Raw genomic sequence first — 24,324 nt, forward strand, 5'->3', positions numbered from 1 at the left:
TTGTTGTCGATGGCCACGGCCGGCGTGATGATCAGCAGCTGGCTAAACTTTTTCCCCGTCGAAACGCGAACGGCCGTCGCTTTGGCCATCGTCGAGCGCGTCGTCGAGCGGATCCGGGTGAAGCTAGACGTGGCACTGGTGTGCACCGCGGCCAAGTTGCTGCTGCCGCCCGCCGAAATGCCCCCGATTGCCGATGCTCCTCCGTTGTTGCTCAAACCGCCGCTTCCCGGGACCGTTGCCGAAAGAATGTTGTTGTTCTGACCGATGTTGGTGACTGCGGAGATTGTCCATCATCTCGCTGGTTCCTCCGAGCTGGCACAGTCGTCCGGCTTGACGATCTGGTACGTGATCAGATACTCGGGGTAGGCCTGCAAGGGTTTAGACGATTAAGGTTCTGAATGATACCTAACATTCCCGGTTGGCCATTTTTGTTTTAGCAAATGCATCAATCGATTTTTTTAAAAATATTGATTCTAGAAGCATTTTGAATATGGTGATTGATTTTTCATTTCAATTTACTATTTCTGGACCCTGAATTCAGAATCATCATTGACAGTCATTGCTCCACAAATAAATTCATTGAATTCTCGTATCAAACTGACAAAAAAAAAAACGAAATTAAAAGCAGTTTTCTTTGCAATCGGCCGCATTTTTTTTATTTGGCAACAATTAAAAAATATATCAAATTTTACAAGTTTAATTTTTTTTAAACAATTCAAAAATTAAAAAAAAACTTAAGGTTTTACAAATTTTTAAACATAGAAATTTTAAGATCTTTAATATTTTAAACAAAATTACAGTTTAGAAAATTTCAAATAATCCAAAAATTAAAAAAAAAGATTTCAAAATTAAAAAATAACAAATTGCAAAATTTAAGAAAACAATAATTTTGAAATCAGTAATTTTATTAAAATATGAAAATTCAATAATTCAATGAAAACAATGTTAATAGGACAATGTGAGTTTGTAAACAAAGAATGTCACTGACGTGAAATTTCAAAAGTTTATAATTTTTTTTTTTGATTTCTAAAATTTTAGCAAAAGTAAATTTAAAATATCAAAATTTTCTAAATTTCAAAAATAAAAAAAACAAGATCTTAAAAATTAAAAAAAAAATATCGAATTGGAACAGTTTAATTTTTTTTAAACAATTCAATCAATCAAAAAATCAAAAGTTTTAAAGATTTTAAAAATTTCAAAAGCTTAAAAAATTAATATTATGAGAGCTTTTAAAAAAATAACAGTTTAATTTTTTTAAAGAATTCTAATTTTTTATTTTTTTTTAAATGACAAACTCGAAAATTTAAAAAAACGAGCATTTACAAATACAATCATTTTATTAAATTTAACTGCTCAAAGAATTGAAAGTTCTATAATACAAGCAAAACAATGTAAATGGGACAATGTGTGTTTCTAAACAAGGAATGTCACTGACGTGAAATTTCAAAAGTTTTTTTTCTATATTTTTTTTTATTAAAAATGTTTAACAAAAAAGATGATTTTTTTCTAAACTTTAAAAATAAAATTAAGATTCTTAAAATACAAAAAAAAGGAAATTTGAACAGTTTAATTTTGTTTACCAATTCAAACATTTTAAAAACTAAAAAAATTAAAAAAAATGTTTTAAAGATTTTTTATAGGCTCGAATCGAAATTATAAGAGCTTTAAAAAAATAAACAGTTTAAAAAATTAAATGATAAATTTGAAAAATTTTAAAACCAAAATTCAGAAATTTAATAATTTTGTTAAATTTAATTGCTTAAACAATTTAAAATTCTGTAATTCAAGCAAAACAATGTAAATGGGTGAGTTTGTAAACAAAGAATGTCACTGACGTGAAATTTCCAAAGTTTTTTGTTTTATTTTTTTAATTTCTAAAATTTAAACAAGATAAAATTAAAAATATGAAAATTTTCTAAACCTCAAAAACAAAAAAAAGTAAGATTTTTTAATTTAAAAAATTTTAAATTTGAACAGTTAAAAAATTTAAAATTTAAAGAAATCGAAGATTTTGAAAAAAAATCGAAATTATAAGAGCTTAAAAAAAATTAACAGTTTAGATTTTTTTTAATAAATTTAATTGCTCAAAATTTTTAAAGTTCTATTATTCAAGCAAAACAATGTAAATGGGCCAATGTGAGTTTGTAAACAAAAAATGCCACTGACGTGAAATTTTAGAAGTTTTTAGTTTTATTATTTTTTATATCTAAATTTTTAACAAAAAAAAAAACATAAAAAATATCTAAATTTTCTTAATTTTAAAAATAAAAAAAGATAGATCTTTAAAATAAAAAAAAATCAGATTTGAACAGTTTTAACTTTCTTAAACAATTCAAAAATTTCAAAAACTTTAAAAAAATATTATTTTTCATAAAATCAAGTTTTAAAGATATTAAAAATTTAAAATAAAATCGAAAAATTTCAAATAGTAATTTTTTTATTTACAATTCATGAATTAAAAAAAACAAAAATTTAGAAATTCAATAATTTTATTAAATTTAATTGGTAAAACATTTGAAAACTTGATAATTCAAGCAAAACAATGTAAATAAGCCAATGATAGTTTTTAAACAAAGAATGTTTCCTGTAAACAAAAACTGTCATGAGCAGGATACCCTTTTTGTCTACAAACTCACATTGGCCAATTTACATGGTTTTACTTGAATTCATTTAAATTCAATAGTTTAAAACTACAAAAATATCTAAAAACCTAAAATTTTAGTTTTTTGAAACTTTTGTTAATTCTTTGATTTTGTGGCTCAGTGAGTTTTTGAATGTTTAGATTTTGAATTTTTGAGTTTATGAATCGTCCTTTCGACACGAGTTTTTTTTATGTTGATAGGACGTTTTGTACAAAAAGCAAATTATCAAAGGGATTTTATAAAAGGGTTGGGTAGGATAAAATAACTCCTTTTTTTTAAATAAATTTTAGGTATTAAAAACCCATTTTTTTATGTTTTTTAGACATAAATATGCAGTTTTTGGGCTAAGGATTTTTTTGAAATATTTTCAAAGAGCTTTTTTTTATTTGCCCAAACTAAAATAAAAAAAAAATACATTAAGGGTGCACATCAACGATGGAAGTTGTTGTCTTATTATTCCAAAATTGTCAAATTTACGGACCCAATCCTGCAACAACGGGATTGTAAAATTAATCAAACTTTGTTGTAGATTACTTTGTGGACAGTACTTTAGGGGATGAATGAAAAATCATATCGATAGTTCCCGTAGTTTTGAAGATACTAAAATTTCTGTAACAAAATCTGGGTGCAAAAGCTCTGGTTGATGTGCACCGTTAAAGGTTTTGATTTTATTTTAACGGTTAAGCTTGTACCCCGAGTTCAAAAATATGTTCAAATCCTACCTGTTCACCACGATAGACCACGTACTCCGGAAAGTGCAACCCCCCGGCCGAGGGCCGTCCGATGACGGAGTGATGTCCGGGCGGGGCGTGCGCCATCTTCATTGCACTAAACTGCAGGAACGATTTACCGAGGGCCACCCGACAGAGCAGTAGTTGTCTGCAAAATTTAATTGTTTTTGTTTTGGCTTCTTAGAGGAATTTTCAAAACGCCCACCTGTGACACTGATAGCACGACTTGTCTTTGTGCGCCGGGCAGCCGATGCCGCCGCCGATTCCGTACACGTACTGGTTCGACTTGGAGCTGTGCTCGGCAAAGTAAATGCCGGCGCCAAACATGCCGCCAATGTACGCGTGCCGCTCGTCGAAGCCCTTCTGCACGATCGCGTTGATGAAGGGCGACCCGTGGAACAGCATCCGTTCGCTGGCCTGGTGGCCGTTCTCCTCGGAGATTTCCTTCCGCCGGTGCACGTACCGCTCCCACAGCTTGCGGTTCTGGACTTTCTGGACCTGAAACAGAAGGAACCCGTGAGGAAGGTTCAAGAGAGAGATTACACGAAACTCACCCTGACAATGTTGTATCGAGTGAAGTAACCGCCAGAGTGGCCGTTGTCGCGGTGTTCTCGTATCGTCGCTTGCATCTCTTCCTCCACGGCAAGAAACTCCTTGTCGTCGGGAAGCAGATCAACCAGCAGTGTGCCCGGGTTCGGTGTCAGTCCCAGACCTGAAACGGATCAACGGTATTGAAGGCTGACTTTGGACGGGGAATTGTTGTCGTACCTGTGGTCGCCCGCAACGTCGCGATCCCCTTGAGGATCTTGTGTCGGAAGCCGTACGCCGACACGCCCACCTGCTTCAGGTCCTCGTGGCCCATTTCGGCCAAAATGTCCATCGTGATCTGCTCGCGCTCCAGCAGCTCAATCAAATGCTCCAACTGTAGACTAGTGAGGAAGGCGGACACGGACGACTCGACCGAGACCACCTGCTGCAGCTTGTCGTCGTCGTGCACGACGACTCCGTCGACGCTCGACTCGGCGCCCTGCGCCGGACTAAGACAGCTACGTACCGGGAGCTGCAACAAACAATCAACGTTACCTTTGAAATTCAACTCGAACTCATTAAAACAATTCGTCCCACCTGCGGAACTGGAACCGACAGCGTCATGGAGGCGCCCGTTGGCAACGTGACGGTCTCCGTCGTTGGAGAGCAAGTGGTCGTCATCACGCCACCACCGGTTCCCAACGACGCAGTGGTGCCACTGGCCGTGGCAGAAGCCTGCGAAGCTACCATGGCGTCCTGCAGCAAGCACTTGACGTCCTCGGCGGTCGCCAGATCCAGACTCGTTTGACCTTCCTGGTTCTTCATGAAGGGGTCGGCACCGTGGGCGAGCTGCGTACAAAATAAACATTTTTACTCATGAACTTCAAGTAACTCTACCACCAACTTACAAGCAACGAGCACAGCTGAGTCCGTCCCTTCTGGGCCGCCTCGTGCAACGGCGTGTAGCCCCACTTGTCGGTGGCGTTCACCACCGTGTTGTGCTTGATCAGCAACGCCGCAATGTCCAGATGGCCGTACGACGAAGCGTTGTGCAGCGGGATCAGTCCGCCCTTGTCCTGTGCGTTCACGTCGGCACCGTGCTCCAGCAGGTATTCCGCCACCTCCAAGTTATTATATCCAGCTAGAAACAAAAAATGGACCACCCATCAGTCCCCGTCAAAATTACACCCTCTTACAAACCATCTTACCCGCTAAATGCAGCGGCGTCGAGTTGCGACCCTGCGCGTCCCGGCAGTTGATGTTGTCGGCGGACACGAGCCGCTGGACGCGCGCCAGGTTGCCCTTCTTGGCGGCGTCCAGCAGGGCGGCGTTGCCCCGCAGCAGGTCGGCCACGTCCTGGTCGCCCTCGCGCACCAGGTCCAGCGGCGTGGCGCCGTCGCGGTTCTTCTTCGTGACGTCGGCGCCGTGCTGCGTGGGAGGAAAGGAAGAAGGTAGGTTTAGGATACATGGTGTTGAGTCTAGTTTCAATAATCTTTTGTTATATTGAAATAAACAGCTCAATTGATAGCGCGCAATTTTCTACGTTTCCATAAACATTATTCAGGTTTCTAAAAATTACTAAAATTCCCATTTCTTTTATTAAATAATTGCTAAAATTTAAAAAAAAATGTTTCAAGAAATCTTAACTTACACACTTATTTTTTTTACCGAATTCGGTAGTTGAAAAATCGGTAAAGTTCAGATCGGTAAACCATCTGTCAAAATGAACAAAATTTTACCGAAAATCAAAAATAATGAACTTCATTGCCGAATTTCGGTAAAATTTAACCAATTTCGACATAAACTTTGAAAAAAAAATTCAACGGCCTAAGTATAAATTTCTTTTTTAATATTTTTAGAATTTTTGAAATATTATTTTTTTTAATTACAAAAAAATTACATTTAGGAATTTTGAAGTTGTAAATATTTGGATTATTAAAATATTTGTATTTAAAAAATCTGATTTTTTCCCATTTTTGATTTGTCTGGTCTTTTCTAATTCGAGGCTTTTGGAATCTTTGAATTATGAAATTTTTAGTTCCTTGAATTTTTAAAAAATATAATATTTTTTTGAATTCTAAAAAATTAAAATTTTTGATTTTTTTAAATGTCAAAAATTTGATTTCTGAATTTTTTTCTTTTGAAATTCTGGGTATTTACAGTTTTTCAATTTGAGGCTTTTATAATATTTTTTTGAATTCTATAAAAATCAACATTTTAGTTTTTTTTTTAATTTTTAGGTTGTAAAATTTTTGATTTTTTAAACATTTGTATTTAAAAATTCAGATTTTTATATTTTTTAATTTTTCTGATCTTATTTGAAATTGAGGCTTTTTGAATTGGCCGGTGAAGGCGTAAGCGTGGTTGCCTCTCATCCAGTCGGCCTGGGTTTGATCCCAGAAGGTCCCGGTGTCAAATTTTGAGACGAGATTTGCCTGATCACGCCTTCCGTCGGATGGGGAAGTAAATGTTGGCCCCGGTCTAACCTAGAGGTTAGGTCGTTAGCTCAGTCCAGGTGTAGGAGTCGTCTCCCTGGGTCCTGCCTCGGTGGAGTCGCTGGTAGGCAGTTGGACTATGGACTAACAATCCAAAGGTCGTCAGTTCGAATCCCGGGGTGGATCCACTGGATGGAAGCTAAGGTGTAAAAAGAGGTTTGCAATTGCCTCAACAATCAAGCCTTCGGACACCTAGTTTCGAGTAGGAATCTCGTAATCGAGAACGCCAAGGCAATTCTGTAGAGCGAATAATTTGATTTTTGATTATGCTTTTGGAATTTTTGAATCGAGTTCTTTTAGATTACCAAATGCATTTTTTTTTTCTCAATATTTCAATATTCAGGAATTTTAAAAATTTTAGATCTAAGAATTTTTTAAATCATAATATTTTTTTGAATTCTAAACGTTGTCAAAAATTGGATTTTCGAAAAAAAAAATTTTTTAAATTCAGAATTTTTAAAAATTTGAATTTTTCTGATCTCTTTTCAATTTGAGGTTTTCGGAATTTTTGAATCGAGATTACCAAATTAAATTATTATGCCGAGCTACCGTGGCCGTAAGGTTACGGTTTCGCCTTGTAAGCGGAAGGTGATGGGTTCGATTCCTGTCTGGCTCGGCAAAGTCAGATCCCTTCAAAGAGTAAATCTGCTCACTGGGAATCCTGACCGGTAGGGGATGGGTTTCGACAAGCGACGTGCTGGATTCCCAATCCAGAGGTCGTGAGTTCAATGCTCGTACCGGGATGATGATGATGATGAAAAAAATAATATTATTTTCAATATTTGAATATTAATGAATTTAATTTTTTTAGATCTTTGATTTTTTGAAAATTATAACATTTTTTAAATTCTAAAAAATCAACATCATGGAATTTTTGAATTTTGAAGTTGTCAAAATTCTGATTTTCATTTTTAAATTCTGAATTTTTACAAATTTTAAATTTTCCGATCATTTTTATTCAATTTGAGGCTTTCGGAATTTTGGAATCGAGATCTTTTAGACCAAACCAAATGCATTTTTAAATATTGAAATTTTTTTGAATTTCGATATTTGTAATTCCTTTAAAAATTATAATATTTGGAAATTGTTAGATACTTGAATTTTTAAAATTTTTTATTATTTTTTTTAATTCAAAAAAACAACAGTTTAGAATTCAAAATTTGAAGTTGTAAAATTTATTTTAAAATTCAGAATTATTACAATTTTTTATTTCTGATTTTCTGTAAGTTTTTTGAAAACTTTTTCTTACTCTTGTATATTCCATAATTGGGTCCTAAAATGAAGCTTAGATTGCTGATATTATTGTTTACAGCGATAAAGCTTACTTTTCTGAGTACAATGACCCTTTGTACAACAACAAAGAGTTTAAAATGGATTTTTAAATCAATTTTGAAAAATTAACCTCGCGGTCCTTCTTGACAGAAAAGCTCCTACTTGACAGCTCGTTCCAAGGGGACCATAGTTAATCCATCGAAAAAATGTTGTCTTGTCAAAAAAAAAATTTGCATTAAAATGAAAAAAAAGTGATCAGAAATGGTTTTTAATCGTGTTTTTTAACGTTGTACATAAAAATTTACATAGGGCTTTAGTACCCAATTATAAGTTATAATGTTTACGATTGAATTACGATGTAAAACACAGCTGAAAGGAACACCAAAACTCTGTTATGTATCTAAATGAACTCATTGTAACTTGATTATTCACAGTTGGATTTTTTCCAACTTGATGCTATAGAAATTTTTGAATCGAGTTTTTTTAGATTACCAAATGTATTTATTAAATATTTCATCAAAACCATTTTCAAAATGTCCTTTGCGGCAATGAATAAAAATATTCTGGATCACGATAAAATTTCTCAGATCGAGTGATCAATTTTCCATTGAAAATTCTATTTTTTTTTGCTTACTCCACACCATGTAACAGCTACGAGAAGAAACTCACCTTGATCAGCAGCTTTACGATTTCGGTCTTGCCCTTGGCGGCCGCCTCGTGCAGCGGCGTAAACTTCCACAAATCGGCCACGTTCACGTTGGCACCGTGCTTCACCAGCAGCTCCGTAACCTCGTAGTGACCGTAGGAACAGGCATTGTGCAGCGGCACCAGACCGCCCTTGTCCGAGGCGTGCACCTCGGCTCCGTGCTCCAGCAGAAACTCGACCACCGGAACGCGGTTGTACCCGGCGGCAAAATGCAACGGAGTGGAATGTCGTCCGTCCAGATCGCGGCAGTTGACCGTTATCGGGTTGGAGATTATTATCCGGCGGACGGTGTCCAAATCGCCGGCCTTGGCCGCCTCCAGCAGTTGGCACTCGAGATCGACCGTGTCCGAGGGTGGATCCTGCAGGATCTTCAGTACGTTCTCCGTGGCCAGCTGAGCCGCGGTGTAACCCTGGAGGGACACTATGCTGGTGTCAATGTTGTACGAGAGCAGCAGTCGACAGGCCTGGATGTTGTCCTCGCGTGCGCACCGATGCAGTGCCGTTTGACCGAGTCCGTCCAACGAGTCCACCTTGGCACCGTGACGCAACAGCACGTCCATAATCTCGTAGTGCGAGTTGTCCGCCGAGATGTGTAACGGCGTCAGAAAGTCTTTATTCTTCTCGTTCAGCAGGGCACCCTTCCGAATGAGCACCTCGAGCACCTGTTTGCGTTTCGGATAGACGGACTGGGCCACGGCATGCAGCGCCGTGTCCGCACTGTACGGATGCACAAAGTTGACCGTTTCGGCCGTGAGGTGCTTTTTCAGCCGTTGGATGTCCGCCTGACGGCACGCGTCCAGCACGCAGTGGCCCTTGTATTCATCTGGAAGAGATAAGAGAAAGAATCCGTGTTAGAACATCGCGAACATGCACCGTTCGAAGTGCACAACTTACAAGTGATCTTCTCCTGCAGCTCCCGCGTCGGCGCCGAATCGATGGCCGACTTGTTATGGCAGTTGAGTAGCGTGGGATCGGCGCCCTCGGCCAGCAGCAGACTGCACACCTCGACCCGCGACTTGGACGCGGCCTCGTGCAGCGGCGTAAACGCCCACAGGTCGTTGGCGTTGACGTTGCCACCGTGCTTGATGAGCAGTTCGGTCACCTCGAAGTGACCATAGGAACAGGCATTGTGCAGCGGCACCAGGCCACCCTTGTCCTTGGCGTGCACGTCCGCTCCGTGCTGGAGCAAGATCTGCACCACTCGGATCCGGTTGTACCCGGCCGCCAGGTGCAACGGAGTAGACTTCCGTCCATCACTCGCGTGGCAGTTCACGTTCAACGGAGTCAACAGCTCCAACAGCCGCTCCTCCGACCCCGATCGCGCTGCCTCCAGCAGTTCATCCTTCCGGTATTCCCCCGTCAGCACCGGCCTCGTGCACGTGTCCGCCAAATCCAGCGGAATCTTGTTCTCCGAGTTGCGTATGTTAGGATCCGCTCCGTGCTGCAACAGTGCAATACAAACGTCCACCTTGCCCTTGCTGGCGGCCTCGTGCAACGGCGTATAGTTCCAGTTGTCGCGCGTGTTCGGATTGGCCCCGGCCTCCAGCAGCAAACGCACGACGTCCGCGTGGCCAAACGAGCACGCATTGTGCAACGGATGCAGACCGCCGTCGTCGCGGGCCTGAATTGAGGCACCGTTCGCCAGCAGGAACTCGACCACATCGCGCCGGCCGTAACCTATAAACGAAGAAAATGGTTTTTAAAAGAGTGATAAGTTAATTGCTGCAATTTCCAACGTGATATAATCGCACCATCAACAGCGCGTTTGTTTCGAGGAGGAGTGCAAAGTTTTAGACAATTTCAAAACCCAATTGTGGTGGCCAAGTCAGCACTTTACCACACCCATTCCAATCAGGGTGCCGTATATAAATAATTCAATAAAGTTCGATTCCTTCTAAACCGCCGTCGTGAATAGCTGCAGAAATCCAATTTGCGATGCAAAACAATCCGTTGTTGTTTGATAATCCCTGCTGCGGTATCGCAAACCACAGCGCCCAGCTGATACATGGTGTTCAATACAAGCGAAAAAAATGTGAAATTTATCAAGGTTGTTAACGATAAAATTATCGAGGTTCGATAAGGGACCATCCATAAACCACGTGGACACTTTGGGGGGGGGGGTATGGCGATTGTCCACGATCCATACAAAAAAGTTTTTTTTGTATGGACAATTGTCCACGAAGGGGGGGGGGGGGGGTAAAAGATTCCCAAAAAAGTGTCCACGTGGTTTATGGATGGTCCCTAATGGACGATAACTTATTTCAAATACAGTAGTTGTTCGGTAACTGGGCTGAGAACGTAGCCCAGTCACCGAATGCTGTTCGCTAACTGGGCTGAACGAAAAATAACGAGGGGACTACCGACGCATAATATTTTTTTGGTGAAATATAAAAATAAAAGTTACTCAATTTTATTTGCAATGATTACTTTCCATACTTCTTAATTGTAACTTGAAATTACATAAAAGTTTGTAAAAAGTTTTTTTATTTGTTTTACATGTTTTTTGCATCCATTAACCCCTCGGTGATTACGGTTTGTTTTGGTTTTTTGACGTTTGTCTGCTTTTTAACTGGGCTACTCCCAGTTATCGAGCGCCCAGTTAAAAAGCAGCCCAGTTAAACAACGCCCAGTTACCGAACAACTACTGTATATTTCTAAAAATGTTAAATAACCACGTTTTGTTAAATATTCAAAGTTTTCTCTTAGAAAATATTGTTTTGAAAATAAGTTTCAGAGTAGAATCTCCAAAAAATTACAAAATACCGTATTTTTAAAAGTACTTAAATTTTTATTAATTTGCAATATGAGTATCGAACGAAGCGAAATTTAGTATGCTTGTTGCGACGAGAAGTGCCGATTCCACTTTGCGAAGATGTGCTAAAAACACCCCTCGTGTGTATGAGGTTATTGTCCGTGATTTACTTTACAATTGTATGTTTTTGACGGTTGTTGTTCTGTGCGACAGAACTAATTAGAGGGAAACCAGCATTTTATTAAATTTGCTTGCTATTTTCGCGCGTACCGTTCATAAGGAAACAACAAGTACATGAAGGAACACAATCTGGCAATTTGACGATTTTGGTGGGATATTGTTGGACCAGGACAACCGATTGTAAGATTAATCATTCATACTTAAAATACGTGCTAATAAATGTTTTAGCTTTTAGCTGATAACCACAAAACTGCGGTGTTTCTGCTTAATTGGCGGCAACAAATCCTTTTCAACAATGCTTTTTCGCTGTTCTAGTCTTTTTGGAATGAAATGCTGTAGTTTTCACAAAATACCGTATCTTTTCAAAAAAAGTCCAATTTTCACAAAATACTGTAATTTTTCGAAAACACTCATAATTTGCAACATATGTATCAACGAAGAACTCAGTTTTATTAGAATTTTGTTTTGTTAAATACTCATAATTTTACAAAATACCGCTTTTTTTAAATTGAAATTTTGCATGCAATTTTAATGTTTTAGATTTTTTTTTAAATGATATTTTGACGGTATTTTGTGAAAATTTTAGTATTTCATTCAAACAGTGAAAATACATGCAAAAGTTCAAATCGTTTTATACCCCTATTGCATATTATAAAAATTTTAGTATTTTTGAAAAAATACGGTATTATGTGAAAATTTTTCTATTTGACAAAAAAAAAACTCTAATGAAAGTGAATAAGGATAATCAAAGTGAAAAAGCATACCAAATTTTACCCATGCTGCAAAATTATAAAAAATTGAGTATTTTCGAAAAATACGGTATTCTGTAAAAATTTGAGTAAATATTTAACAAAAAAAAAAACTCTGGTAAAAGTGAAAAAGCATACCAAATTCCGTTTCGTTGGATACCCATATTGCTAATTTTGAAAGTTTTAGTATTTTCGAAGAGACACGGTCTTTTGTGAAAACTTGAGTATTTTTGAAAAATACGGTATTCTAATCTAATCTAATTGAACACAAGCGCAGCCTGTCCGAAGAAAGCATCCTGGAAGAACTTGCGGTTAGATTACGCCTCAAGTCCTTTCTTGTCAATATTCATAATTGCAGTACATCCGAGTAACCCCAAAAATGTACAGCAAAAATTAAAGCGGCCAGGCCTACTGCGTTGCATTAACCGCAGAGACAGATTCGGTGAACGGATCACATTTCACAGAATCAACAGGGGAGGAAGGATACGTGGACATACCGTACCAAACGCTCCGAATCAGTTAGGTGTGGTGTGTAAGTGTAAATTGGCAAATAATTATATTTTTAGGAGGGAAGTGGAATTGGGCAATTGAAGTTGGGGAAAATGGGAATTGGGAAAACGATAATGTGGAAGGGATAGAAGGGTTATTTAATAATATCGTAATATAGGGGAATATAATAATTTAACAACTTATGATGGAAAGCTCTCACCAAGAAACAGCAAATCTTTATCATAAAGCTCAAATCTTCAAAAGACGCCGCGAGGTGGTATCCCGATCGTCAGATTCCAGGTTCTTCTCAGGAAACAGGCCGATCGTTTGACGTGAACACTTTCACTTTTGCACTGAGTATGTCCGCTTCCAACCAATATTTCCCCATGTTTCGGTGGTTCTAACAAAGAAGTTGCACTTATGGCCTGTTTTGAAAACTAAACAAAATCTTATCACAAGAAAATGTGAACTTTTTGCAAACAATTGAAAAACGACAACTTTTAAATTCTCTAGAAGCATTTCGAACCGTCAAAATCGTGCTGCGATTTTTTCCCCAACCGTTCGCGCGCGCGGCTTACTGCGATCCCCCTTGAGTATTTTCGGAAAATACGGTATTTTGTGGAAACTAGAGCATTTCATTCCAAAAATACTAGAACAATGAAAAAGCATACCAACCATATTTTCGAAAAATACGATATTTTGTGATTTGTTTTTTAATATTTGTGCTTTGAATCTTAAATACTACATTATCAAAATATATATTCTTAGAGAATGCATTGGAAATTTAACATAATATTGATGTATTCAATCAAATTTAGATTTTTTTTTTTAAATAAGATCAATAGACTAAGCTAAATAGACGATATCCTGCAAGCTATTAATCCTATAATTATTCTGAAAAAATATTATTCAGCGGATTATTATCGCCTATTTTCAGAAATAAGAATCAGTACGGTACACTTTATCAAAGTTTCATAACAGTTCTTCTCGATTTCATGTCATATTTTACAAGTGAGTAGTTCTCTAGATTTTCGCAAATTATTTCGCAATTTTTAAATTTGTGTTTTTTTTAATGAAACTTGTATGTATATATGTATGTACATTCCCAATGTCAAAAGCACCAATTTTTCATCATTAGTTTTTCCATACAAGTCTCCATGGGACCATCCATAAACCACGTGGACACTTTTTTGGTCAGAATGAGCTCAAATTTGGAATTAAGGCTAGTGATGGATCAATCTTTGATTTCAGGGGGTAGTAATTTTAAATTTAAGCGACACATTTAGTCATTCTACCTCAGAGTTTCAAGAATCGCCTGCATATCCCTCGGGGTTCCAAGAATCTGTTGAATGTTCGACTTGATTTGGTTAATCATCAGATTTCTTCATTATTCGAAACAGTACGCCAACATGCCGTCACCATGGAATTGAGTTTTAGAACAACCTTTTACTATCACGAACAGCTGGCTGAAGATTGTTGGCTTCAGAAGCAACGAGATCGATAACGCCCTACTGGCCCAGCTGTGTGATATCCAAACAACTCCAACCAGCAAATCTTTCATATAACACCCCATAACATTGTGCCTGATGCTTAATGATATTGCTGGCGAGGTCTCACCGCGTGGAGTTGAGTTGAGTCGGCTGGTTATGATGATGGTCGGCCGCGGATCGGTTAAGCCATGGGCCTCTTGCACTCTATACACCGTGAACTACCCTCTGCTCGTTGTAATAAAAGTAGGTACCAGCGCAGTGCAGTGAGTTGGGCCGTCTTAGTCGTGTGGAACGTGACCTGCTTTTGCTTCACTTTTTCTTCAAACAACAACAGCGCGGTTCGATGTGCGGTTTGTTTTGGTGCACTCGATACAGAAACAACCTCGGCCAGCTTAGTTCCACGTGGTGGATAGGTGATGGGGGTGTGATTACATTAAAACCAAAACCATGCACTAAAATTTAAGCAATAAGTGTCTACCACAAGCAGTCGCAGACAATTGGAGCACTATCGTTACTGTGCGGAGTTTGTTGAATTGATGGCATCGAAAAAAGAAAACTCTAAAATTATTACAAAATGCAATAGCTTCTGATTGAATCACTGTTTTGTTTGAATTCAACGTTATTTCATATTATAATTTCAGATCATAAATTTCAGTTGAGACTACTGCCGTTCTACGCATAATTGTCCCATGTCAGTTTTGGACGATTTTGACTTTATGACATTTTTAAGTTTAGTCTGATGTGTACTTTAAGAAAAACACATAAAATCTGGTACTTTGTTCGGAAACTCATTAAAAACAACACCAAGTCTGTTTGTCCCATCGTTGAACTTCTACGCATAATTGTCCCACCAAGTATTTTCTATCACGAAATCATGAGTTTTACGAAGCATTTTATCTTGTTAACCTGTTTACCTGCAAGAGGATTACAAATAAGGGTTATAAAATGTTAACCGGGGTGATTAGGGACACATAGGGCGAATAGGAACCCACGGGACAATTATGCGTAGAAACACAGAAATCGGTCGAAATATTTCAATCGCGTTTTTCTCAGTTGCACTTTTTTGAACATGGGACAATTATGCGTAGAACGGCAGACTAGCTGTTGCAAAAACTTTGAAATCATTTGAAAAGTTAACTCCCTACGCTAATTAGACTTCCTAACCCAACCCTCACGTAAATATATAAAAAAAAGAAACAGAAACTGAACAAAATTTGACAAACAAAAATTTAATGTTTTTTACCACGATTTTCCTTTTTTCAGACAAGAACAATATAATATTGAGTGTCCAATAGCAATAGGGTGACAATAAAAAAAACGACATCAGGGATACCTCTTGACTTAATCCCGTAGGCAAAAATAAGTAACTGTGCCAAATTTGAGCAAAATCGGTTAAGGTTGAAGGGTCGCTATTGATCGAAGAAGTTATTGAAACACAATCTTTGCATACAAAAACGTCTTCTTTAAATCGCTAATTACTCATCAGGGTTAACTCTGATCGTATTGTGATCTTCGACAAAGATGTCTATTATAAAATTTTACATAAGAGTCTCACACTTGACAATGATCCGAAACATTTAACGCCACTTTTTCATATACATTTTGGAGATTTTTTCCATACAAACTCCAACGATTAATAGCGACCCTTAAACATTAACCGATTTGGCTCAAAATTGTAACAGTTACTTTTTTTTGCCTAAAGTTATTTTTTTATTTTTTTTTATTTTTAAATTTTGTAAGAAACGCCTCTAGACGACCTTTAAAACAAACCGAGAAAAATCTAGGAAAGCTACCTCTTTGGCACTTTCTCCTAAATATTAATTTTCCGGTCAGTCCTACTGCATTTTGTTCATCGCAGAGACGAATCTGAGAACGGATTACATTTCACAGAATCTAAAGAGGAGGAAGGATGAGTGGACATACCGTACCAAAAGCTTGATTTATGAATAATTTTGCCTTGTTCGATCATACCAAATGAACTTTTTGTTAAAACTTCGTATAATCGAATGCAAAATCAAAATTTACGACCTCTTAATTTATGACTTCTAAAACGCCAAACACGAAACTTCTTACTTAAAAAAATATGAAAAATATAGCCATAAAATGTTTAAAGTTCAGTTGTTTACAATACTTCTTTTCTACACGCTTTTTCATAAATCATTACCAATCCCAATTTTAAACCTTAAACCGCACAGTTTTCAAACCCAAAAAAGCTCACCGTTTGCCGTGGGACCTTGAACTTTTCATGCAATCCTCCCCTGGCTCAGAGCCGTGTTTCATTATGCTCTCCGTGCTATGATTTTGACCGTCTTATGCACACAACGCCAGCACCACCAACTTCAACCGCGTTGTACATGCCCGAGCTGAGTTGTGCTGCTGGCCTGGCTGACACACTTCTCTTCTCTATTCCAGTTGGTGGTCGACCTACGGACCCCCCGTTTTTCTTGGGGCGTTTGACGTAGCGATGCTCTTGCTGTGTCGGTGTGGAGGAGGTTTCACTTTTCCTCAGCCTTTACAAAATTGTTTTTTTTATAGAAATTATTTGCTAATATAAAAAGTTTTTTTTTAATTTTCAACAATTTACAATCAGAACTTTTGTAAAGAGTTAAAAGGTTCTTCGAGCATCATCATTTTGAGGATCAATTTTTTACGAGCTCCATGGCTTTTGCCAGCAAACTTCACATTGCACCTTGAGGTGCCTTGACTGAACAGCACACTCAAAGCTCTGAGACTTGAAGCTGTGCGGCCCGACGACGATTTGCGCGGGTAATTGATATTCTTTGTTTCAACGTGCCGCAATTCGCGCGGACCCCATCAGAGAGGCAGATTCAAAGCTTTCACTTTTTTGCTGGCCAAACTCCTCCAGCAAGTAAAGGATCCATCAACGGACGCTGCTTCGATTTATTCCTATTGTCTCGTGGCGCAGGGGTAGCGGCTTCGGCTGCCGATCCCGATGATGCTATGAGACGCGGGTTCGATTCCCGCCTTATCCACTGAGCTTCTATCGGATGGTGAAGTAAAACGTCGGTCCCGGTTTCTCCTGTCTCGTCAGAGGCGCTGGAGCAGAAATCCCACGTTAGAGGAAGGCCATGCCCCGGGGGGCGTAGTGCCAATAGTTTCGTTTCGTTTTTTTTTCGTCTCACCTATAATGCTCCGGTTCGTCCGTCCGCACGGAGGCTTCAAAACGACCGCCATTAGAGTGCACGAGGTCGAGAATGAGTCAGCTGGTTTCGTAAGATGTAATGCTGAGCGTAATTATTTTGTAGTGTAGCTAAATAATTTTATTTTAAAAATAATAAATCAAGTTTAGTAGGACGTATTGAGAAACCCCAAAGTGTTCCCAGGTTGACCACAAAGCCTCACTTCAAGGCATTGCTTCCAATCTTAAAAAAAACGTGATTGAAATTATACTCACACCCCCTTTCCCACGACAGACCTCGCAATCATCTAATCCCAAGTCTACGGCAACGCTTTCGCTATCGATTTGCCAGTCACGATCCGGACTCTTAACATTGATTAAATTGATAAATTAGCGAACAATCGACGAGAGCACCGCGAAAGCATGCTGATTGAAGAAAAATCCGCACCAAAAGTGAGCTCTCCTCTCCCAGGAAGCGCAAACACCAAATCAGAGTGATATATATACAACAGAGAGATTTCACATTGGTCCCAAAGAAAACGAAAACTTTTAAATTCAAATTCGGACCACACAACGCACGAACGCGGGCCACACTTTGTTGCGGTTCCGGCCTGAAATTGAAATTGGAAAAACGCAACAAATCACACAACCGTAGCGATTTTGGCGGTTTCGGGCTGTATGGATGGAAAATTTCTACTCACTAGATTTGTGTTTACATTTGAAAAAAAAAATTACTAAGGTTTAATCGGGCAATAGGATTTCTAGATTAAATTTCAAAAGGTCCTATCTGCATAGGAAACCCATGACTCATAGGTTGTTTTGAAAATTTATTCTAGATTTGATTTTTTCTTCCAAAATCTCGTAGATTATTTATAATATTTTGGTAAAATTTTCCATGTTAAGCAATTTGAAATGCTCAAATTCATATTCTAGTAATACTTTAATTTACGATAAGTTACAACATTGAACACAATGGTTTTTTTCTACTTTGTTTAGAAAATCATTCACTTTTGTAATTTCACAGAAAACTAGGAAACTGAAAACTATGAGTTTGAAATCATTTCAGTGGTGTTCAAATATGGGCATCAATGCTATTCAGAGTTTTTCAATATAGGGGGAGAGGGGGTAATATGCACCCCCTAAGGGAAAACTGTGATTTCTCAACCATTAAAGCATTACTGTGGAAGAATTTTGTTCGATGTTCTAAAACAACTATTATTCTTCGTCATCATTGTAAAAAAAGTATTAAAAAAACCTCAAAATTGTTCGAAATTATCGAATTTCTAAAAACATTTTTGATTCATTTCAAACAACCATGCGGTACATATTGTCCCATTGGGACAAAATGCACTACAACAACGTGGCAAAATGCACCACAACATGGGGCAAAATGCACCGGGTAAAAGCAGTTTTCACTAGTCACCACTAGATGACACCGCTGTTTTTACCAAGGAGTTTCACAGCGGTGCATTTTGCCCCGACCACGCTTTTTGCAGAAATTTTAATTAAAAATGCATTTTTTGATGTTTTTGGACTCATCTCTATAGAATAGTGAAGATTATGGCAAAAACTATATACCTCAACACTTACAATAACAATAAATGCTTTTTATATTGTCACTAGCGTGCCCAGGGTGGGGCAACATGGGGCAGTTGCCCCACCATCCTCGGAAATTTGTTCTAAAATTGGGCAGGGGGTGTCCATAAACGACGAAATTTTCAAAACTCTAATATTTTTGTCCCACCTTCCTTGAGGACCTGGGCACGCTAGTGTATATTGTCCAAAAATCATAATGAAAGTTCAATGATTTTTTTTTTTTTTTTGGGTGGGTGGTTGGTCCAGCCGCACATCGTTGATGTTGAAACCTCTAAACTGGACCCTCGTCCTGTCACGTCCGTCAGTAGTCTTGTCGTACATTACAACTAGAATCAGATCTGCCAATGAATTAGGGGGAGAGGGGGTAATATGCACCCCCGGGGCAAAATGCACCCCCTGCTTTTCTCGGTATTAGGAAGTATTTTCCGGGGAAAAAATCATAGAAATTGGAAGCTTAACATTGCTTAACCATGCTGGAAAAATTTGAGCATCGTAGTATGAAAACAGCTTAAGTTATTTGCAAAACTTTAAAATGTTGTGTTTTCATCTAATTTTCATTGAAGTTTCATTATGATTTTTGGACAATATAATAAGTATTTATTGTTGTTGTAAGTGTTGAGGTGTATAGTTTTTGCCATAATCTTCTTTATCCTGTGGATAGATGAGTCCAAAAACATCAAAAAATGCATTTTTAAATAAATTTTCTGCAAAAAGCGTGGTCGGGGCAAAATGCACCGCTGTGAAGCTCCTTTGTAAAAACAGCGGTGTCATCTAGTGGTGACTAGTGAAAACTGCTTTTACCCGGTGCATTTTGCCCCATGTTGTGGTGCATTTTGCCCCGTTGTTGTAGTGCATTTTGCCCCAATGTAGCGGTGCGTATTGCCCCGCATGGTTGTTTGAAATGAATCAAAAATGTTTTTAGAAATTTGATATTTTCGAACAATTTTGAGGTTTTTTAAGACTTTTTCACATGGATGACGAAGAATAATAGTTGTTTTAGAACATCGAACAAAATTTTTCCCCAGTAATGCTGTAATGGTTGAGAAATCACAGTTTTCCCTTAGGGGGTGCATATTACCCCCTCTCCCCCTAGTACACTTCGACCAAATAAACACTGACGCTGTATGGATCTGACTCCAGAATAAATGTACAGTTGTGTGTTATGCATAAGTCCAACTTATTCAATTATTCATTTAAGTCCAAATATTCATTTGCTAACTACTTTGGATTGAAAATCTATATTTTAATCTAAAATCTTCTAAACTTAATGTTCAAAACTAATCGTTCCTTTAACTGTTGCAGTACTACTTCTATCAAAAAACAATAAAAAAAATTGTGAACTGATATACAAATAGGATAGAAATCGCGATTTTAAAAAGAAATGACCATTTACGTCAAAAGATCCGTAGTTCCTCGATTCGCAACAATGGTCAATACAACCATAATCCGAAAACCGTTAGTTCAACAGATCAACGAATTTTGTCTGATATCATTACATTATTGATTGATCGAGACTCTATGGACAATTTGACATAAAAGAAAACCTAGTATTCTACATCAATCAAAGTTTATTGACAGCATTACTCTAACTTAACAATTGCAACTAAATTTATCATCAAATAGATTTGGAAAGCATACAGATTTATTTTAAATGCTAAGCAACACCCTAAATCCCACATTGTGATAGTGAAAAAGTCACAGAAGCAGCGGTGTCTTGTGCAATTGTGATATTTTCACTATCGGAGAACTACCTAGTTCATGAAGACAGCTTATCGGTCAACGCTTAAGCCCTGGGGCTGCGACAAAGCGAGTTCTCGTAGCATGAAGTGGTGTCCATAGTGCTTATAAAAAAGAATGTATATTCCAGAATGGTTTATTAATGTTAAGCTTCCAATTTCTATGAGTTTTCCCCCGGAAAATTCTTCCAAATACCGAGATAAGCAGGGGGTGCATTTTGCCTCGGGGGTGCATATTACCCCCTCTCCCCCTATATTGATAAAGTTGCAAAAGACCCCCCAACGAAATATGACGATTCGGCTCTCAAGATGTCGGAAAATAGCCCCTCTTGATCCTGCCGTTTTTTTTTGTATTCTAATTTTGGGTTAATTTTTTATTTGCATTGAAAAGTATGAAATTGCAATTTCATTTTTCAAAAACAAATTTGAGACTAAAATTTGTTGGAAATTTTATGAGTTACACACTTAGATTTTTTTTACCGAATTTGGTAATTGAAAAATCGGTAAAGTTAGATCGGTAAACCAACTGTCAACATGGACAAAATTTTACCGAATTTCGGTTGTATGATGAACAATAATGAACTTTATTAGAGAATTTCGGTATGTTTTTATCGAATTCGGTAAGAAAATCTTAGTGTGTATATTTATAAACATAAAAATAGACACAAGTTTTAAAAATAATTCCGTCTTGGCACGGTTTGTAACGTTTCACAATGATAAAATAGTTTTTTAAACACTTTTATTTTGAAATATTTGATAAATAAACCCAAAAAAAAATAACGGCGAAACCTTTGTTTATTTCTCTTTTGTGCCGTAACCTGACGGGTGACAGCTTTGTTTTGGTAGGTTTGGTGGCGAATTATGGAGGTCGAAAATTAAGGCACTTTTTTCAAAAGAGCGTGATTTCTTTTTCTTCATTTTTAATAGCAGATATACTAGACATATAATTTCAAATTGTTGGGTATGATGGAATAAATGCTACAGTGACCTCTTTCTAAGGCGATATTAGAGGGACCGTCCAGCGCGGGAGTTATCAAATTATAGAACGAACAATCAAAGCATGCTATTAGAAGGGTCTGAAAAAAAAATGATGGAGCAATATTGATATCGAGAAGATCGACAGCCAGAGAGTCGACTGTATTTTCTATTAAGCTTTGACAAAATTAATTATTTTTATCCATTTTTGAGGAAATTGGATTTGATTAAAATTGCACAGTTTTGAATGTTGTTTTGAAATTTTGTTAATGAATTATGGTACAGGCCAGTTGGACGTCTGATAAAATAGTCTTGAAAAGCAGCTGCCAGCACTACTTTGGTTTATGAGATATGTAGCAATAGAATGGGCTAAACAAGGTCATAACAATAGTAAGGTCGACAGAATAGTTGCATTCGGCATCGTTTTGTTAAATTACCACAAAAGTGTGCCGAGTTTGTGGGATGACTGTGGACTTAGTTTAGGTCCCATACATCGCAAGTGAATTGTTTGAAGATTTGTAGAATAGTTTTAAAGTAATTTACAAAAATGTGTTTTACAATATATTCTTACATCCGAATATATTGTAAAACACATTTTTGTACATTACAAAAGAGAACATAGGTAATTGACCCTTTTAATGAGGTACAAGCTTTGAAGATCTGGTAAATCTATCTGAAGTTAGGGCCACTTAAGCGGTGTTTGTTTTATGTTTTTGGTGAAGTCGAGTAATTTCAATGAAATGCATGTTTGGTTAGGAGTGGGTTGGTGAAACAAGATAGCTATTAAACTGGTTTCGAAAATCAAAATTCATCTCATCTTACAAAATTAAGCATAGGATAAACTAGACTGGGACCAAATTTTGGGTTTAAAAGGGATCATGACAAGACACTACCAAAACAATATCAAATCGAGCTTAACATTTCATTAGGTCACAAAACCAAAAAACCACGTTAAGGGAAAATCGCTTGCGGAAAGTAGACAACTATTTTTGATTCGTATTTGAAAAAGAAGTTTTCGTGATGGTTTTTTTTTACTGAATTTTTTGTTGGGGAACGGCATTTAATTCCATCGAGCACCTGATGTTGGCGTATCAGTACTTTGGCGTTCGAATACAGCTTCTAAAAAGCGTTTTCAACCCATATCAAGCAAAAAAAGCTAAATGGGAAGTAAGCAAGCAAGTTTCTATCAAACCATTTGCAAAACTATTTGTTTTAATAGTAAGAATTTGCAAATTGGTTCGAATTAGAACCGAGTCCTGAACCTGCCAAACAAATGAGAATTTTCCCCATTTCCCTTAAAATATAACTTTAAAGGAGCCAAGATTTAATTTCCCTAAGCGTAACATCAGCCCCTCCTCTCGTGTTGATTGTGCACAAATCGATAAAGAACCAACAACAGCGTATCGTTCAACTTACCAGCTGCAAAGTGCAACGGGGTGGACTTCCGGCCGGCCGTGTCCCGTGCGTTCACGGTTTGCGACGTGATCAACTTTTTCACCTTGACCAGGTCGCCGGTTTTGCACGCCTCGAACAGATCCCGCAGCGGATCGTTGGCCATCGCGGCCGCCTCCAGATTGACGGACAGCATCGAACGGGTGCTAGCGCTGCTGTTGCTGCTATTGTTGGGACCTGCGTTGGCCGTCGTCGTCGTCGCGTTCGACTGGAGCGCGTGATGGCCAGTCGAGCTGGAGGACATTTCCCACAGGCCAATATCAGACGGTTCCAGCTTTGCTGTTCCTGCTCCGGAATCCGGACCACTGACACATCGGAACAATTCTAGAGAGTGAGTGTGTGTGTGCGAACAACCGGGCAGGTCAAACGAGGAGTGGTTGCGTTTGTGAGGCTTCCGCTCCCCGACAGACACTGATTTTTCCTGACCCTTTCGGGGGAAACGAGGTGAACTTGGAATTAATAAAGGCAATCCCCCACTTGTAATTGCGTAAATTTATGAACGATTTACGGCACTGCTTCGTTCCGTTAGGTGTGCACAAAATTATTTTCCTCTCCTTTTGGCCTCTCTAAAACGCCATTATGATGCACTAAACTCCCCCCACCGCAATTTGGGGAGTGCTCCACTTTTCGTGAGGAGCGGGAGCTATGCCCTTCCGGATGAAAACCAGCTTCAACACTGGCCACTGGCACAACCATCAACCACTTGCACAAGCAATCATCGATGATTTTTCCAACATCTGAACGGTAATGGCCCCAAAATCAACACACAACAGACCAACAGCTCTTCAGAGGTTTTGTGGCCAAAAAGAGGGTCAACCAACAACAACAACGAACAGACGTCGACACCTTCTTTTTCTTCACCACAAAAGTGGCCACTTTTTCGCGTAATCCCGTCGTCGCGAACCGATCCGGAAGTCGCGCGTCGTCACCAACCCCAGTTCAAGAACCTGCCAGCGCACTTTAGCGTCCAAGAATCACCCGAAGAACTGCGGAAAATTTTCCAACAATAAGGCAACTCGCTCGCTGCCACACTCGAAAATAATGGCCTCCCCTGTCGCTGTCTGTCTGTCTGATTTTCAGCACAGCAGCACGAACATTACACAAACACTGGCGGAGGCATTTTGCCTGTTTGTTTTCAAAAACGCAGTCGAAGAAGGGGAGGCCGCACGCACACACTGATCCGCGTGTGATGACAGCGCAAACTGTCAAAACGGGGAAGTGTTGCCGAGTTTGCTGGTCTGCGGTTGAAACTGCCCTGTAGAAAAAACACCCTACTGTTCCTAAAATATAATCGCGTTAACATGTTGAAAGTGGGTGAAAATGTAACCGCTCAAGAAATTTCTTTTTAGCGTGTATGTCAAGCTTGATGTCAAGTCATGAACAAAAAAAAGC

The 24,324-nt window shown here is 38.4% G+C and overlaps 1 protein-coding gene across 1 annotated transcript; it reads right to left on the minus strand.

Moving 5' to 3' along the window:
- Window positions 1–230: 230 nt before the first annotated feature.
- Window positions 231–24,039, minus strand: LOC120432403 (poly [ADP-ribose] polymerase tankyrase). The gene is made up of 11 exons (XM_039597605.2): window positions 22,897–24,039; window positions 9,269–10,051; window positions 8,338–9,197; window positions 5,110–5,329; window positions 4,810–5,042; window positions 4,499–4,750; window positions 4,142–4,433; window positions 3,928–4,085; window positions 3,579–3,871; window positions 3,365–3,521; window positions 231–368 (listed from the first exon to the last, which is right to left on the minus strand). The coding sequence occupies exons 1-11, from the start codon at window positions 23,174–23,176 to the stop codon at window positions 291–293; spliced, it is 3,606 nt and encodes a 1,201-aa protein (XP_039453539.1). The 5' UTR covers window positions 23,177–24,039; the 3' UTR covers window positions 231–290.
- Window positions 24,040–24,324: the final 285 nt, after the last annotated feature.

Source organism: Culex pipiens, chromosome 3 (assembly GCF_016801865.2).
Source record: "Culex pipiens pallens isolate TS chromosome 3, TS_CPP_V2, whole genome shotgun sequence".
In the NCBI taxonomy this organism is placed as follows: domain Eukaryota; kingdom Metazoa; phylum Arthropoda; class Insecta; order Diptera; family Culicidae; genus Culex; species Culex pipiens.

Bases quoted from the DNA above. Each gene is read 5' to 3' on its own strand.
- LOC120432403 (XM_039597605.2), bottom strand. From the start codon at position 23,176: ATGTCCTCCAGCTCGACTGGCCATCACGCGCTCCAGTCGAACGCGACG. The intron at 4,751-4,809 runs GTAAGTTGGTGG...TTTTGTACGCAG, and splicing joins CTCAGCTGTGCTCGTTGCTT to CTCGCCCACGGTGCCGACCC. The intron at 3,522-3,578 runs GTGGGCGTTTTG...TAAATTTTGCAG, and splicing joins TCGTGCTATCAGTGTCACAG to ACAACTACTGCTCTGTCGGG.